The sequence below is a fragment of the Opisthocomus hoazin genome, chromosome 3, assembly GCF_030867145.1.
Source record: "Opisthocomus hoazin isolate bOpiHoa1 chromosome 3, bOpiHoa1.hap1, whole genome shotgun sequence".
Taxonomy (NCBI): Eukaryota; Metazoa; Chordata; class Aves; order Opisthocomiformes; family Opisthocomidae; genus Opisthocomus; species Opisthocomus hoazin.
In genome coordinates this window covers 71,173,906-71,191,476 of record NC_134416.1, presented here as the reverse complement: position 1 = coordinate 71,191,476, position 17,571 = coordinate 71,173,906, and the positions used below count along the sequence as shown (strand labels likewise).

Sequence of the window (17,571 nt, the reverse complement as noted above, 5' to 3'; positions counted from 1 at the left end):
GCAAATATGTAGGATGAGTTACAATAAAAGTCTTAGACATGTGAAAAATATCTGCAAAGAATAAGACAGAAGGAATAGAACGGAAAAGAAGTAATGTACATAACTACAGCAAAAGAAATTCAAGTTAACTTTTAGAGAAAACTTTGTGACCATACAGAAAATTAAATTTTGGAACAGATTGTCTGGAAACTGCAGGCTATCTGTCAACAGAAAATGTTAAGGAGAGTCACAAACTTTTACAGCAAATCATTTAGCTAAGAACTTTCTTTCCTCCAGAAAGGTAAATGGATGACTTCTTGAGGCTCCATCCACCTTCATTTTCTATTATTCAATCAGGTGCCAAGTTGTTACCAGTTCAAGAAGTTAGACATGAATATTCAGCCATGTACTGCCAGGAAATCTCATTTGCAGACGGAAGGATTAAGACAAAACGATTAACAACTTCCTGTGAAGTTTGGAAGGCAGATTATATGTTGATGATGAAATCCAATATCATTTAGTAAATTATATGTCCCAGTGAAATATTCAGAATCGTGACAAGGGATGATATTTTTCTTTTTCTCCTTGCTAGATGACCATCATTGACATGCTGGAATGTGCTCAGCAAAGTATGACCAAGCAAGAGGAAAACAGACAATGGTCAAAATTTGCAAAAGGGCAAATTGCAATGGTTTGCATAAGGAAAAGATTCTTCACAATTAGAGTGGTCAAACATGGAAACGGTGCCAAGAGACTGAATATCTCCACCCTTGGAGATATCCAAAACTCAGAAAGTACCTTATCAGCCTGCTCTAAATTGACCCGTGCTGAGCTAGAAGTTGGACAAGATGACCTCTGGAGGTCCCTTCCAACTTACATGAGTCTATGATTCTACAAAAGTGACGACATTGTTAAGTTTGAAGAAATACTGTCATACCTATTAGAAAATTTAAAATAAACCAAAATTACTTTTAAAGACTGGTTTTCTGGCGCATTCCAACCGACCTACATGACAGGTGGTTTAAAGTGACCATCGTTTATTTTCCTTAATCAGTCTGCCAGTTTTACCACTGCTTTGCCTTTCAGGAATGGCACAGAACAGCTAGAATTGACAGGCAAATATGGTTTATGAGCTATTTCATTACTACATCTTTTAACAGCAGGCAAAAGATTGCATTTCAGCAAAACGGATGGCTGTGGTACAGTTGATGCGCTTGTAAGGAAGAATTAAAAATCTGCAAATAAAAATCTCAACACTAGAAGCATAGTTTGTGGTTGTGGCGAAAAGAAGAAAAGTAGTATCAGTGGTTTTCTCCTTATGAAAGCACCTGAAACAGATGATCCTCAAAGAGAGATTATGGACTCCTTTGCTTTCAAGTTTTGTTAAGCTTTTCTTTCCATTTTCTATAGTTTTCCCTAATCTGGGTGATGCTCTATGGAAAGAGGCAGAAGACAACTGTTTGTCCTATAACAAAGGCAAATAATTCAGCTTTGGGGGCTCTGCCAGAATAACTGTTTCACAGGCTTGTGGACACCTTGGGCTTCCTACATTTGCTAAGGGCTATTCTTTTATTTTTGTATGTTTTTCTCTACTGAAGGAGACGATAGTCACTCAGGGTGCCTTTGGCTATTTGTGAGTCAGAGTTCCTCTGTCTACAGAGTCTGCATTTATGAGTGTAAAATGTCTGGAGGACTTCATGTATTCCTTCTGGCAAATTCATTTTAGATTTCGTGGAGGTAAATTCAGCTGGTGTATACTTTGTGGTTATTTTCTTCTGTTGAGGTATACTGCATTTGCTGAAAACAGGAAATGTTCTGCCATTTCCTATTGCACTGGCTCCTTACATGATCCTGTCCTTTCAAGTCAACTACCTAGATACCCGGCAGTGCTTACTTCAGATTTAAAATTTACCATTAAAAAATTAAATAAGTCAGTTCCACTGGGAAAGACAGACTAATATGCCTTAAGAAAGCCTATCTGTACTTTACAGTTCTAGTTTTCTGGCTAGACAGAAGCAATTTGTGTCCCACTGTACTCTTAGAAACATCTACAGTTGATGGGACTCCCATATCTAATCAGATGAACTCATTAGATCTCTCTCTACATACAAACACACATTGCATCAGATGTATTCCCCAATCTACAACAAACTTCATGAGGAACTTTAAGAAGTCTTTCAAAATATCCCATTGCTACTACAAGCAACTATGAACAATAGGGGAGGGAGACAACTCACGTTCAAGTGAGGAAGTGGTGAACCCAACTGAAAAGCAAAAGATGCAGTCTGAGGTGGACAAGAGAATCCTCAAGAATGAAAAAAGGTTGCGGAAGGCAGCCCATCTCAAGTGTATACATACAGACAAGGAAGGGCTGAGAGGACAGCATCATGGCAGAAGCTCTGACATTTTTCTCAGGTAACCAGCACAAGCAGGTGCCAGTTTGAAGTGTCTGTTCATTAATGCATTCAGCATGGGAACAAAACGGGAGAAATTAGAGCTCTATGTGCAGTTACAGGGCTACAGTCTAACTGGGCATTATGGGTTTATGTTGCAAGGTTTTGGTATCGGGAGGGCTACAGAGGTGGCTTCTGTGAGAAGCTGCGAGCAGTTTCCCCCATGTCCGATAGAGCCAGTGTCAGCCAACTCTAAGACAGACCTGCTGCTGGCCAAGGCCAAGCCAATCAGCGACGGTGGTAGCACCTCTGGGATAACATATTTAAGAAGGGGAAGAAAAAACTGCAGTGAAACAGCAGTTGTGAGAGAGGAGTGAGACGATGTAAAAGAAACAACTGTGCAGACACCAAGGTCAGTGAAGAAGGAGGGGGGAGGAGGTGCTCAAGACACCAGAGAAGAGAGTCTTCCCTTGCAGCTCATGACGAAAGACCATGGTTAGGCACATTATCCCCCTGCAGTCCATGGAGGTCCACAGTGGAGCAAATATCCACCTTGTGAGCCCCTGGAAAGGACCTCACGCCGGAGCAGGTGGATGCCTGAAGGAAGCTGTGACCCCATGGGGAGGAGCAGGCTCCTGACAAGACCTGTGGACCCATGCAGAGAGGAGCCCACGCTGGAGCAGGTTTGCTGGCAGGAACTGTGACCCAGTGGGGGACCCACGCTGGAGCAGCTTGTTCCTGAAGGACTACACCCCGTGGCAAGGACCCACACTGGAGCAGTTTGTGAAGAGCTGCAGCCCGTAGGAAGGACTCATGTTGGAGAAGTTTGGAGAACTGTCTCCCGTGAGAGGGACCTCATGCTGAAGCAGGGGAAGATTGTGAGGAGTCCTCCCCCTGAAGAGGAAGGAGCGGCAGAGGCAACGTGCAATGAACTGACTGTAACCCCCATTCCCCGTCCCCCTGCACCGCTCGGCGGGAGGAGGTAGAGAAACAAGACTGAAGTCAGGCCCAGGAAGAAGGGAGGGGCAGGGGGAAGGTGTTTAAAGATCTAGTTTTATTTCTCATTCTCCTACTCTGATTTGATTGGTGATGAATTAAACTTTCTTTTCTCCCCAGTTTCAGTCTGTTTTGTCCATGACAGTAATTGCTGAGTTACCTCTCCCTATCCTTATCTCAACCTTCGAGCCTTTCATCATATTTCCTCTCCCCTGTCGAGCTGAGGAGGGGGAGTGATAGAGCAGTTTTGGTGGGCACCTGGCATTTATCCAGGCCAAACCAAAAGCACCTGGCATTTATCCAGGCCAAACCAAAACACTGGGATGGCAGAAATGTGGTGCGATTGCTTGTAAGACTGGAGTGCTGCAATGTATGGACATAGGTTCTTTAGGAAGGACAAGCCAGGAGGGCCGGATGGAGAACTGCCCCCTTTAAAGAGAAAGAGTGGGAGTGCTTTGCCTTGGGATGGGTGATGAGCCAGCTGAGAACATTTGGGTTAGGATTAGAGCGCTGATCAACATTGGCAGATGTTTGCTACAAGCTTCCTGGTGAGAAAGCAGTTGGTGAGACTTTCTTCTGATAATTGGAATTAGCCTCATCTTTGCAAGCCCTGGTCCTCACTAGGGGCTTGACATACCCCAATATCTGCTGGAAAGGCTGTTGCCAGCTGGGCAGAGGCATTCCAGGAGATTTCAACGGTGTCTTCAACAACATCCTCGCAGACAAAATGGTGACTAGACATGGTGGTCAGACACTTCAACAGCTTGACCAGAAAGACTGTGCAGTCTCCATCCTTGGAAATATTCAAAGTTTATCTAGACAAGGCACTGAGCCACCTGCTTTATTTGACCCCACTTTGAGCACAGGTATAGGACTAGCTGACCTCCAGAGATCCTTTCCAAACTCAGTTCTCTGATTTTATAACTGTATATAAAGCATTTATGCAAGAGTAGGACTGTCCAAAGGGCTGCTGACAGGCACAGGCAGAACAAACTAGCATACTACCACAGGTCTGCAGAAAGCTATGCTTTCTAGCTCATATTACAGAGTACAGAATCACAATCCGCAATGTAAACCACCAGGAGCAAAGATCAGCATAGCAGGCTTCTCTGATGGATGCTGGAGAAATGTTAGAGGGTCCTGAAGAAATTATAAATACACATGGAAGACTGTTCCCCACAGACATCATGGCTTGTACAGTAAGAACTATGGAATTTAAGTTATAAGTGAGAAATAAGCATAAAATTTGAATATATAATTTTGATGGGTGTGAGGGCTGTGCACGCCCAGTGCACTTGGTCATTAATTTCCATTAATAAATAGGAAGGAACTCCCTTGCCAGCATCAGCGTAGATAAGGCAAAGGACTGACCTGGGAAAAGGTAATGGAGCTATAAGCCTTCACAACAAAGCATTTGACTAATTGGTACAGGAGTTCTCCAGATGAGAATTTCCGACAGTTCCACAGAGTCCTCCAGGCAGTTCCTATGATCCCTAGGCCAACTGATGAGCACTACTTACATGCTTCAATACATTGATTAACACGCTGAGCAGAGAATAATGCTGTCTCAGAGACTCCAGGGCAGTTTCTGCTGCAGAAATGACCAAACTATACATAGAAACTCCTTGTGTGGATGCAGCAATGGTCATGTACAAAATATTGTACGTTAGGATAGATAAAATAAGTTTTGTATACAGTTAAGTTTTGTTTGGGGCTGTGTGTATTTTTTAAGAACTCTGCCCAGGAGTGAAACAGTTCCAACACAAAATAAGCTGAGCACTTAAGCGGAGGTATATGGCCAAATTTCTGATGCCTGCTTAAATGTCTCTTCCTCAGTGAAGGAAAGAATCATGTCCAGGACAAAAATGACCATATAAACTGAGGAAATGAGAAAATTTAATCCTATTGAGGCCAAGCCTGAGGGAAAAAAAGAGAGATCCATATTCAATATTTTGGAGACAAGCTATGTTGCTAACTGCTGAAACTGTTCATACACAAATTTTCCTAAACAATGTCCACAAATTCCACTTAAGAGAGAGCTCATGGAAAATGATCCTCTGACAAATGCAGCCAATAAGCCTGGTAACTATAAAGGACAGACAGATGACAGAACTGAGACAATAGGTTGGACAGCAACAAATGGACTAACACTAGTGATGCTAGATCAACACAGGGCGATTCAGATTGCCTAAAAATCAACTTGAACGCTAATGGAGACGCCCTGGGCAATATTACAGGGAAGCCAGTAGCAAATACGACCCTTCAGAAGCCAGTCTACAGCATAAAGCTGGTGAGTAAAACTCCCCCAGAAAAATAAACCTGAGAGAAATGAAAATTGGAATCCAGTTTGGTTATATGTATTGACAGTGAAATTATAGAAGTACGGAGAAAGAAAGAGAAAATCCAAATCTGTACTTTTTTGGTTTAACTCTGAAACAATAAGGGTAATATGATGCATCATTATGTTCTTCTGGTGTAGGCCAAGATCTCTACATGGAAGTCAACATAGTCACTAACAAATATGTGGTATAGAACTGAAATAATACAATGGAGACTGTAGTCAGTATGCCCAGGTTCATTAGGATCCAGCCAAAGCAGGCTTCTCATTTGAGCTGCAACTTATCTGCCATTCACATGGTCTCTCTTTGAGATGCTCTAGTGTACAGGCAGCAAAAGGCAACAACTAGATCTGTTCTTAAAAGCAGCTTTACCCTTTGTTTCTACTTAAATACCCCATACCAAACATAACAGCACTCAGCAAGACATTGCCTTCTAGGCACTCTTCAGCTATTTACAATTCTTACACTGCTTCTCCAACAGATCTAGCCTTCATAAGTGAGGAGCCTGAAAAATGTGTCCTCTACAAAGTTCAGCAGAGCAATATACACCATTCCTCATAATTTCTCCAATAACTGCACTGTTTAAAAATCACAAATCAAACTTCCTTTACGACATAAATTAGTGTGAAAAATAAAAACAACACGATGATTTCAGACCCTGTTTTGAGAACTTGAAACCAAAAACCCTGAAAAATTAATAGGGTTACAAGTGGAAAAATAATTACATATTCTGTGAAAGTAGAATGCTTTTCACTAGTCCAGTGACAGCTTACAGTTGGACAAATATTTATTTTACCTGTTTAGATAACTGCTCTTCACAGAGTTTGTAGAGTGTATAGAATTTTCGACTGAGGACTTGGTTGTCTCGGAAACCAGCGCTTGCCAGCTTGACTCGCATAATAATGCTACGGTCGGGCACCATCATAGCGACTGTGCGAAACTGAATCTTCAGATTTTCTGGAAGTTCCTGTCGTCCTGCATAACCGGGGTTCTCAAAAATGCAAAACATAAAATAAAATATTATATGATGAAAGCAGGACAGGAAGGTTTATCTTTTCTGATAATTCTTTAGTAAACACAGGAGCACATGCCAGGTTATAAAGGGTAACTCGAGCATGTCACGATTACACATCACTACACAGTCGCCTAAATATTGCAGGTCATGAAATACATGGTATCACACACGTTATTTGGAAATGCCCAGGACACACAAACAGACAACCCCTTACAGATCTTGATGGAGCTGTTTTAAATGGTTAGTTCCTCAGGGTCTTCCTAGTGTTCCAGTGCTGGAGGTTACTGTCCCTTGTGACCATCCCCAGACCATTTCAGTGCAAAGTCAGTCAAACAGTGCAAGCTATTACTGAATATAATTTAAACTAATGGATCTGACCTTTCACTGAAGATGTCTAAGTCATTCATGGGACTACTGCATGGCTCAGTTGTGAGAACAGCAGTCACTGGTTATGCAGTGACAGCTTCTTAAACTCTTCCAGCTGTTTCGAAGTTGCCTTCCCACTGGCCTTTGTATGCCACTAATTTGTCCTCTTCTTCAAATTAAAGTGACAATATTAACACCTTTTCAAAGGTAGGAAACCTTAAAATAAATGCTTTCATTTTGAGTTGTGGGTATGTAGCCTACAGCCAAGGAGGGGGAGATACAAAGAGGCTTTTAAGGTATTCTTACACATTCCTGCTTCTTTGCCTCCTGCACTGCTAGAAGCAGGCACCAAAGACAGATCTTCAGGAGGCCAGTAAACCAGAGTGAGGGCGGTTTCCTTCATGCTGTCCTATAGCAGGATTGTGGTCAAAAGCTCTTCACAGGTGGTGAAATCCTGACCAGATCAACTACAGTAGTCCTTGCGGTGGCCAATTACTTCTGGGTTTTTTCGACAGATTTTGACTAAAAATATAAGATGGCTGGGTTTAGTCACAATCTGTCAAATACTCAACTAAAAAAAGCCCTTAATATGTAGTTAATGATAATTGCATACCTGAAGTCCTAAGTGCCAGTTAAAAATATGGACAAAAGAAAATTTCATCATTATTATTTGACCAAACTACTGTTCAAATTGTGTTCTCTATTTTCTAACAGACAGTTCCAATGATTTCAACATGGAAATTTCAATCAGAAATGAAATAGGAAAGATTTTTCACAATTATGCCATTTGCACATATTCACATACATACCATAGTCAGAAATATACCAAATTCTCTGTCCATGTCAACAACATCACCATCAGTGAAAACGAACTGAGGTTTCTTATTTTTCTTACACTGAAGTACGATATATATCTGCTGAGCAGCTACTGACAAAACTGGAAGTTCAATGCGGTTAAATTCATCAAAGCAACCCCATGCACCTGACTGGGCTAAACCTAAGAAATAAAAAGAAAAGTGTTTTGTTAAAATATCAGAACAAACAGGAATAATTTACACATAAAATATAGCATGTTCTATACAACTTAATGTAACATGAGAAGAACAGACTAAAATGAGAAGTAAAAACTCAAAATAAATTGCACTGTGCATTAATGATACCCAGAAAAAGAATTACCCCTTGGAAGAAATATATATAAACTTCTTGCTAAAGAATCCTACACTTCTACAGCAACCATAAGCAGAAAGTGTTCAATAATATTGTATATAGCACCTAGAAGCATAAACTTGCATATAGCATGGAAACTCATCTATGCAGAGGGTGAAATTGTCAAAGATGAACTTGGAAGATATCTACCTAAATGAAAACTACAGAAGTAAATGCAGAAATCACTACATTTGTGACTGAAGCATTGTAGCATTTTATAAGAACTAATTCATAGGTCAAAAATTGTTGGAGAATAGCAGGAGCTCTCAGTCCCCGGGTGTAAGAAGTCAGGCAAGGAAGGGAAGAGATCAGCATGGCTGAGTCGAGACCTGCTGATCAAACCAAAGGGCAAGAAGGAACTGCAATGACAGTGGAAGCACGGACAGGTATCCTGGGAATTGTATAGGGATGCTGTCCAGTTGTATAGGGATGAGGACAGGAAGGCCAAGGCGCAGCTGGAGCTGAACTTGGCAAGGGATGCTAGGAATAACAAGAAGCACTTTTACAGGTATGTCAGCCAGAAAAGGAAGGTTAAAGAAAGCATGCCCCCCCGATGAACAGGAATGGCAAAATCGGATCAACAGATGAGCAAAACGCTGAGGTACTCAACAGCTCCAACAGCTTTTTTGCCTCAGTCTTCACTGTCAACCTCTCTCCTCGCCCCTCCCCAGCTGATGGACTGCAAGATGGGGACCAGGGGAATAAAGCCCTTCCCACTGTAACAGAAGACCAAGTTCAGGAACACCTGAGGAACCTGAACATACATAAGTCTATGAGATCTGACAAGATGCATCCCAGAGTCCTGAGGGAATTGGCTGATGTCATTGCCAAGCCACTCTCCATGATTTTTGAAAAGTCATGGCAGTCAGGTGGAGTCCCTGGTGACTGGAGGCAGGGAAATATTGCGCCCATTTTTAAAAAGGGTAGGAAGGAGTACTCTGGGAACTACCAACCTGTCAGCCTTACCTCTGTGCCTGGGAAGATCATGGAACAGACCCTCCTAGCAGCTATGTTAAGGCACATGGAGGACAGGGAGGTCATTCGAGACAGCCAGCACAGCTTCACCAAGGGCAAGTCCTGCTTGGCCAACCTAGTGGCTTTCTATGATGGAATGACTACATCAGTGGACAAGGGAAGAGCTATGGATGTCGTCTATCTGGACTTCTGTAAAGCCTTCGACACAGTCCCCCACAACATCCTTCTCTGTAAATTGGAGAAATACGGATCTGATGGGTGGATTGTTCGGTGGCTAAGGAATTGGTTGGATGGTCGCAGCCAGAGGGTAGTGACCGACAGATTGATGTCCAAATGGACACCAGTGAGAAGTAGTGTCCCTCAGGGGTCCGTACTGGGACCAGTGCTGTTTAACATTTTCATCAATGACTTAACGACATCGAGTGCACCCTCAGCAAGTTTCCAGGTGACACCAAGCTGAGTGGTGCAGTTGACACACCAAAAGGACAGGATGCCATCCAGAAGGACCTTGACAGGATTGAGAGGTGGGCCTGTGTGAACCTCATGAGTTTCAACAAGGCCAAGTGCAGCGTCCTGCATCTTGATCGGGGCAAACCCCGCTATCAGTACAGGCTGGGGGATGAACGGACTGAGAGCAGCCCTGAGAAGGAGGACTTGGGTGTACTGGTGGATGAAAAGCTGGACATGAGCCACCAATGTGCGCTCACAGCCCAGAAGGCCAACCGTATCCTGGGCTGCATCAAAAGTGGCGTGGCCAGCAGGTCAAAGGAGGGGATTCTGCCACTCTGCTCTGGTGAGACCCCACCTGAAGTCCTGTGTCCAGCTCTGGAGCCCCCAGCACAAGAAGGACATGGAGCTGTTGAAGCAGGCCCACAGGAGGGCCACAAAAATGAACAGAGGGCTGGAGCACCTCTCCTATGAGGACAGGCTGAGAGAGTCAGGGCTGTTCAGCTTGGAGAAGAGAAGACTCTGGGGAGACCTTACGTAAGCTCCATAATCCCCTGCTATTCCACGTCTACTTCACTACAGACAAGGCTAGTAAGCCTGCACAGGAACTTCACGGATGCCATCTCATTGCTTCCAAAAGCCAACACCAGACTAGTATTTCCTGTTGCCTGGGTCCAGCAAGGACCTGCATCAGTAATTTAACTGGTGCTATAAACAAACGTTCAGAGGTGCTTAATTCATTCCACTGGGCCAGTGGAGGTCAGTTTGGCCTAAGCTGTTTGAAGGCAGTGTTAAATTCAGAAATAAAGCACATGTCCAAGTAAACACATTTGTGTGTTTGCAATGTTGGACATGTATGCCCAGAACTCCCCTGAATCCCCATACTTTACATGGCAAAGCCTATAGCACTGGTAAAATAAATAAAGGGGTGGTTTATGTGTAATGTTAATTCCTTAAGACACTTAAGCTAATGGAAGAGTAAGTACTCAGAAATCAATAAAAATACTATTAATACATACTTTTTCTCTCCCCTTTGTTTTGTTTTCTCTTTCATGTTTTCTCTTCTCTTTACTCTGGCCTGTTACGCTCATATTATCCATTTTCCCTTCCCTCTACTGTTCCTTGTCTGATCTTCTCTTGCTCTTTAAGGTGTTCCTCTAGGAACACTCATCTACCCCAAATCCCCTTGAGGCCCCTCTTACCTTTCTTCTCTGCCCTTATTCTACTCTGTCCTGTCTTCTACTGTGATCAGCTGTCATAGCCAAATTAATACTTGTCAGTTTTTGCAGATAGTAAATAGAGAAAAAAATATGAAAACAATTCTAACATTCATTTTTTACCTTTTTTCATGCCTATTAACCACTTATTTTAATATTGTTGCATTGATTTGTCTTTTTTACCCATGAAATACTGGAAGAACTCTTCAGCAAAATTAATGAAGTCACACCAGATAAAAAACAGTGTTAGCAGAGCGAAAATTGGCTCCTTAAGATTTTATTCATCCAGGGCAATACTGCAGATTTCCCATGAAATTCAGTTCAATTCCATACGTACAGTAATCTTTTTACTAAACTGCTTCTAACTAATTTATGTGCTATTATAAGGAAAAACCTGCTCCAAAAGAAAAGAATTTGAAGAGAATAACAAGTCACATAGACTTACTTACAAAATTTAAAAGCAAGTGGAATGTGTACAAATACCACAATGCCATAACAAAGAAAAGATTAAAGTAATTCTATAGAATCATAGAATGGTTTGGGTTGGAAGGGACTGTAAAGATCACCTACTTTCAACTCCCCTGCCATGGGCAGAGACATCTTCCACTAGCCCAGGTTGCTCAAAGCCCCATCCAACCTGGCCCTGAACACCTCCAGGGAGGGGGCAGCCACAACTTCTCTGGGCAACCTGTTCCAGTACCTCACCACTCTCATCTTAAAGAATTTCTTACTTACATCTCATCTAAATCTACTCTCTTTCAGCTTAAAGCCATTACCCCTTGTCCTATCACTACAGGGCCTACTAAAAAATCCCTCTCCAGCTTTATCTGCCCCCTTCAGGTACTGAAAATCTGCAATCAGGTCTCCCTGGAGCTTTCCCTTCTCCAGGCTGAACAGCCCCAACTCTCTCCGCCTTTCCTCATAGGAGAGGTGCTCCAGACCTCTGACCATTTTTGTGGCCCTCCTCTGGACTGCTCCAACAGGTCCATGTCTTTCCTGTGCTGAGGGCCCCAGAGCTGGACACAGGACTCCAGGTGGGGTCTCACCAGAGCAGAGCAGAGTGGCAGAATCACCTCCCTCAACCTGCTGGCCACTCTGCTTTTGTTGCGGCCCAGGATACAGTTGGCCTGGGCTGTGAATGTACACTACCATGTCATTTTGAGCTTCTTGTCAACCAGCACCCCCAAGTCATTCTCCTCAGGGCAGCTCTCGATCCATTCTCCACTCAGCCTGTATTTGCTTGGGATTGCCCCGACCCATGTGTAGGACCTTGCACTTGGCCTTGTTGAACTTCCGGAGGTTTACACAGGCCCACCTCTCAAGTCTGTCAAGGTCCCTCTGGATGGCATCCCTTCCCTCCAGTGTGTCAACTGCACCACACAGCTTGGTGTCTTCGGCAAACTTGCTGAGGGTGCACTCAATCCCACTGTCCATGTCGCCAACAAAAATGTTAAACAATACCAACCCCTGAGGAATGCCACTTGTCACTGGTCTCTGCTTACACATCCAGCCACGGACTGCAACTCTTTGAGTGCGACTATCCAGCCAATTCCTTATCTACTGAGTGGTCCATCTGTCAAAACCATGTCTCCCCAATTTAGAGACAAGGATGTCATGCAGGGCAGTGTCAAATGCTTTGCACAAGTCCAGGTAGACGACATCAATTGCTCTTCCCTTATCCACCAATGCTGTAACCCTATCATAGAAGGCCACCAAATTTTTTGCCCTTAGTGAAGCCATATAGACAGGTATCAAATTTAAAACATGAAGGACTCAACCCTACTATCTCTGAAAACAAATGAAGAATGCTCCTTGACTTCACTAGTGTGGCAGCAAGTACTTTAACTAACGTTCTCCCTCTTGTACAAGGAATATCATACCCTGGATGCACCAAAAGGCTTTAATTGCCCTGACCAGCCTTACATGAGGCTGCCATCCACATTCTCTGTCCTCTAGTCCAGGACCTCCATTTCAGCTCACACAGGTCTGAGACTTCAGTCTTTGCCTGAGCTATGTTGCATGTAGGGCTGGGCACAGCCCTATCTCTTGTTATCCTGACTTGCTGATTGAACTTCCGGGAGCACCCCAGAACTATCTATAGTCTTACCTCCAGTCTCGCCTTCTGCTGTTTCTAACTGAACTTCCTAGACGAACCCTGGACTCAGCTTGATATTTCACCTTGTCTGATGGTCACTGGACAGCTGATGGAACAAGCTGTCACCAACCTGCCCTGCTCAGGCACTGTAGGACTATGCCCTGGTCAGTGAAGTCCCTGCCCCTGCCTGTGTGGTGGTGACCCTGGGCTCCTGGCTTCTATACCCTCATCGAGCTGTCCCATCCTTGCTGCTCCCTGATGAAAAACACCTGCAAAGATTTTTCAAATGCATTTGGCCCCTTTTTTTACATGTGTTATATGACTGCTAGGATCCATTCCAAAAATAAAGGTGTTTTTTCTACTTTGTTTATTAAACATCAAGTATTTCCTTTTAGATGCAAGAAGGAAAAGCCCTAAAGCTGGACATTCTTTAACAAAAAGACTTTATTCCACATAATACTGTCTCTTACCCCTTTCTTTATAGAATGCTGAGGTTCAGTTCTAACCAAACAATTTTTCCTTGGGAAAGATAAAAAAAAAAATCACTTGTTCTGTAACGCCACCTGCTGCATGGAGTTAGGAAACCTGATTCTCAGACAAGGGCAATATCCCACAGCTTTGAATAAATTCAGTTCTTTCAAAATTATTTCATTCTGATGGTGTTTAAAAAGAAAAAGGAAAGAAAATACACATACATGCGTACACTCACCCACACACAAGCAAAGGCGCAGCAAGCAAACTTTCAGCTGCACAACAGCTTAGAGACAATGTAATTTTGTTGTGCACCGTCATACTGTGCTTGAATTTCTGTCCCCACACAGAACATAGTATAGTAATCAAATACCAAAATGGAGTAAAAGCAGAAAATAAAGGACAGGACTAAAGAGATCTTTACATCTAAGCAATATGACCACCACACACACACCCATCCCCAATCAGTACAGATATCCTACAAACCTCATCCTCACACGATACAAGAATCAGACAGCATGGCTACTCCCCCCTCAGAAAGACTTCAAAACACATCTCTGCAATGCACTGCCACATCTCTTTCCAAGTCAGTGACCCTATGGTCTATAGACAGGTGGGTGACCTGACCCTTGAAAGCTACACTGGGGCCACAGCCCCCAGTGCAGGTACTAGGGCCGCCCACACAAAGAAAGCACGCAGCAGCCTGCTGTGACAAACCTTGTCCTGCCAGGTGACCCAACAGGCCAGGTGACAATACCCTATGTACTGTTCCTGGGTACAGGGACTGGCTGAAAATACTGTGCCAGTGCAGTAATTACTCGTGACAAAGCAGCTATAAACTCTCTTTTTTATTGAAACAACACATCTCTTCAGAGTTTACACAGGGGTACAATTACAGTGACATAATTCAAAGCAAATTTCCCTAAAAGAGAGCACTGGCTAGCCAAAGTGCAGCCCAGAAGCAGTAAGCTACAAGGTACTCGTTGGTCCCGAAAGAATTTACAGAGCTCCACACTCGTTTATTCACCTTCTGAATTAAGACAAATCTCATATGAAATACTGCATTAAATATGAAATCACAAAAAGGTGCCTCAGGTAAGACCAGAGTTGTTTGTAACTACAGAAAACAGAACCAAAGCAAACACAACTTTTATACTCAACTACAGACAATCACAGATCCAAGGTTTCCTAAAGTATGTTCATCGGCACTTTTCAGTAACAGTGATGAAGTACCCCTGATTTGCTGTTCCTGGGCAATTTTAGCACTGAATTAGATATACTAGAAAACCTGAAAATTCACCTTCTCCCTTGCTTCGCTGGTACTTTTATGGGTTAACTTTATTCCAACTCCAACGACCAGTTACACTGGAACCCAATTTTGGTTCAAATTTCAAAAATAAAGCTATCAAAGATGAAAGCCCAAGCCTTGGACATGTTGACTAGACCATCTGCCTGTGAACAGCTGGAGTTGCACAGGAAAACAAAGGAGATAGGAAGACAGAGAAACAGGGAGGCAGAACCTCAGCTCTGAGCCAACCAGAAGAACTTTAAATTATGATTTTATAGTACATAATATATTGTTATGTATTATAGTATAGTATAGTATAGTATATTTTTCTACTTCTTTATTCTGAAGATCTAACTTATTGCCCCTCCAGAAAAAATCTGGAAACATGGCTGCAGACATGACAACACCAACTCCACTCTCCCTTTTTCTCCTCACTGCTAAATCTGCTAATATCTGATAACTTGACCCACAGCACCAGATGAAGTGAAACCTTTGGAAGAGAAAACACTGGTGATGGAGTACAAAGCCCATCACAGACATGTGGAATTCTGAAGAATTTCTCAATGTGTGCACTAAAATATGTAGTATGTTTCATGAGAACTTTCGTATCGGTCTGCATGAAAGTGCGTCTATAGCTGTGAAGAACTATCCTTCTTTTCATTAAAGATCTCATATGCACTAAAAAATTTTCTCTAAACTCACTTTGCTCCTCCTGTTAAACCAAAAAGAGCACATTTCCTTCCTCAACTTCAGTATATCCACTCTTCAAGAAATACCAGATACCTTAGAGATGTTCCAACATAAAAATTGTGATTCCAAGCCAGGCCCTTCCAAGCTGTGAAAGTAAGTCCAAAGCAACTGGTGCCCTTCACAAACGAAAGCATCAATGACTTACATAAGAACAGAATCTTCTTTTTCCTCCCAGACACACAACAGTGTGATGAATGCTGAAAAAAATCACCCTATTCAGGCTCTGTTCAGCTGGATGTATTATCTAATTCCCAGGCAAACTCTCTGAGAAGTAAGCCACCATCTCACTAGCAAATTGACTGAGATAAGCAGTCACAGGCATTGTGGTCTCCTGAGCCACAATTTGTTGGGTTCTTTCTATAAGCATCTTTTCTAACTCCTATTGAACACTACCACGCCATTAAATGAGGCAGCCAGATAACAAGGACACATTACAAATTATTACTTAGCTTTTGTTCATATGATGACAATACTACATGGAAAATGGTCAGCTTCTAGAAAAACAACAGAGGAAGATAGCTGAGCCCTAGAACTCAGCTCATGTCCTTAGACACAGAAACTGTGCCCAGTTTTACTAAAAGAAGGCAAAGGCAAGCTGCAGATACCACTATTGCCTCAATCTGAAATGCGAAAGGACAAGTTACCGAAGTGCTCAGGATAAGCAGGCAGAAACAAAGCAAAGATAGAGAGGCTAGATGTTTGAATTGACACAAGTCACAAACAGTTTAATACAAAGAAATGAAATCACCAAGAAGCCAGGAAAAAAGGTGGTAACATTAAGACATACAAACATCCTCACAGAAGGAGCAGCAAGTAAAAAGACAACAGCTTGGCGAGATCAAAGACAGACCCACTCCACAGAGAAACATCCCCCCTCCAGCCTGATGACTGAAGGGACAGCAGAGACCCAGTAGATGACCACACCTGGCGTCATGAGCATATTCACGCTTAATCAGACAACAAGCTGGTCCCAGAACTCTTCTTTTTATTACCAAGGAGTAAAATAAACTTGGGACACTAAAATTCTGCACACACAATAAAAGACATGAAACTAAAAGTTGGCCCAAAGATCTGGGGGTTACAAGAGGTGATCTGAGAAACTTGTGACCTTGACTGACGGTATTCACATATGCAGCTAGTTCAGTTTCTGGCTTAGAAGTGTTCATCTGTTTGTTTGGTATTACATAAATGAGCAGCTTTCCATAGCTCCTGGTCACTAAGAAACTATCTTCTCTCTTGATATGTGAAGATCTGGCCTTGGTTATAAACACAGTATTTAGCTCAGGTGAGGACTACAATAACACAATATATCCAGTATAGAAGACTTCAGCTTGCACAATAATTTAACAGAGGAGGAAGAACAGCAGTCCAGTGAAGTCAATACAAGTTCTGCTTTTAACTTAGTTCTTCCCAAATATATATTATTGGTCTTCTTCGAACTCAGCCACAAACCCAGTAAGACCACAGAAGAGAGAAGAGAAAAATATAGAAAATCTTTTCACAACTAAACATAAAATCGCTTTAATCCAAATCTGGCATACCTTTCAGGCTTTCCATCTCCATTACAAAACTTAATTGGATATTCTTAAACTTTTAAATAAGAAGCCAAAGACAAAAGTTACCTTTATTAAAATCTTGACCAGCTTTGCTGGCTTCTTAATTAAAACTAGAAATAACTTCCAAGTTATATTTTAACCTTCAGGAGCTATCACGACAGTGCAAACTATGTTTATGATACCTTGTGCTAGATTTAAGAACCCACCACTCACAGAAAATGGTGGTGTTCTGTGGTCTCCCCATCTGTATAACCACTAGTAGTTACGTACAAGAAAAAGACATCATAGAGTCCACACATATTGGATCAATTGATCACTGTTTGCAAAACTGAGTCATAGCTCTGCTTGTCATGAAAAATTATCAGAGTTTGACTGTTATCTCATTTTCCTGGTTTCAAAACAGTTCTAGAGTTCAGAATAAGACACTTCACCATTTTGCATGTTTCCCTGTCTTGTGCAACATCATTGAGCTTCATAT

General features: G+C 42.4%; 1 protein-coding gene across 1 annotated transcript in view; it reads right to left on the bottom strand.

The window, feature by feature from the left end:
* The window catches only part of LOC104335546 (dynein axonemal heavy chain 5), a 176,738-nt gene that overhangs the window by 101,121 nt on the left and 58,046 nt on the right, over window positions 1-17,571 (bottom strand). The window contains exons 43-44 of the mRNA XM_075416652.1: window positions 7,898-8,085; window positions 6,504-6,698 (exon numbers count right to left, since the gene is read on the bottom strand). Of these exons, the coding sequence (XP_075272767.1) occupies window positions 6,504-6,698; window positions 7,898-8,085 (383 nt within the window). The remainder of the gene's footprint in view (window positions 1-6,503; window positions 6,699-7,897; window positions 8,086-17,571) is intronic.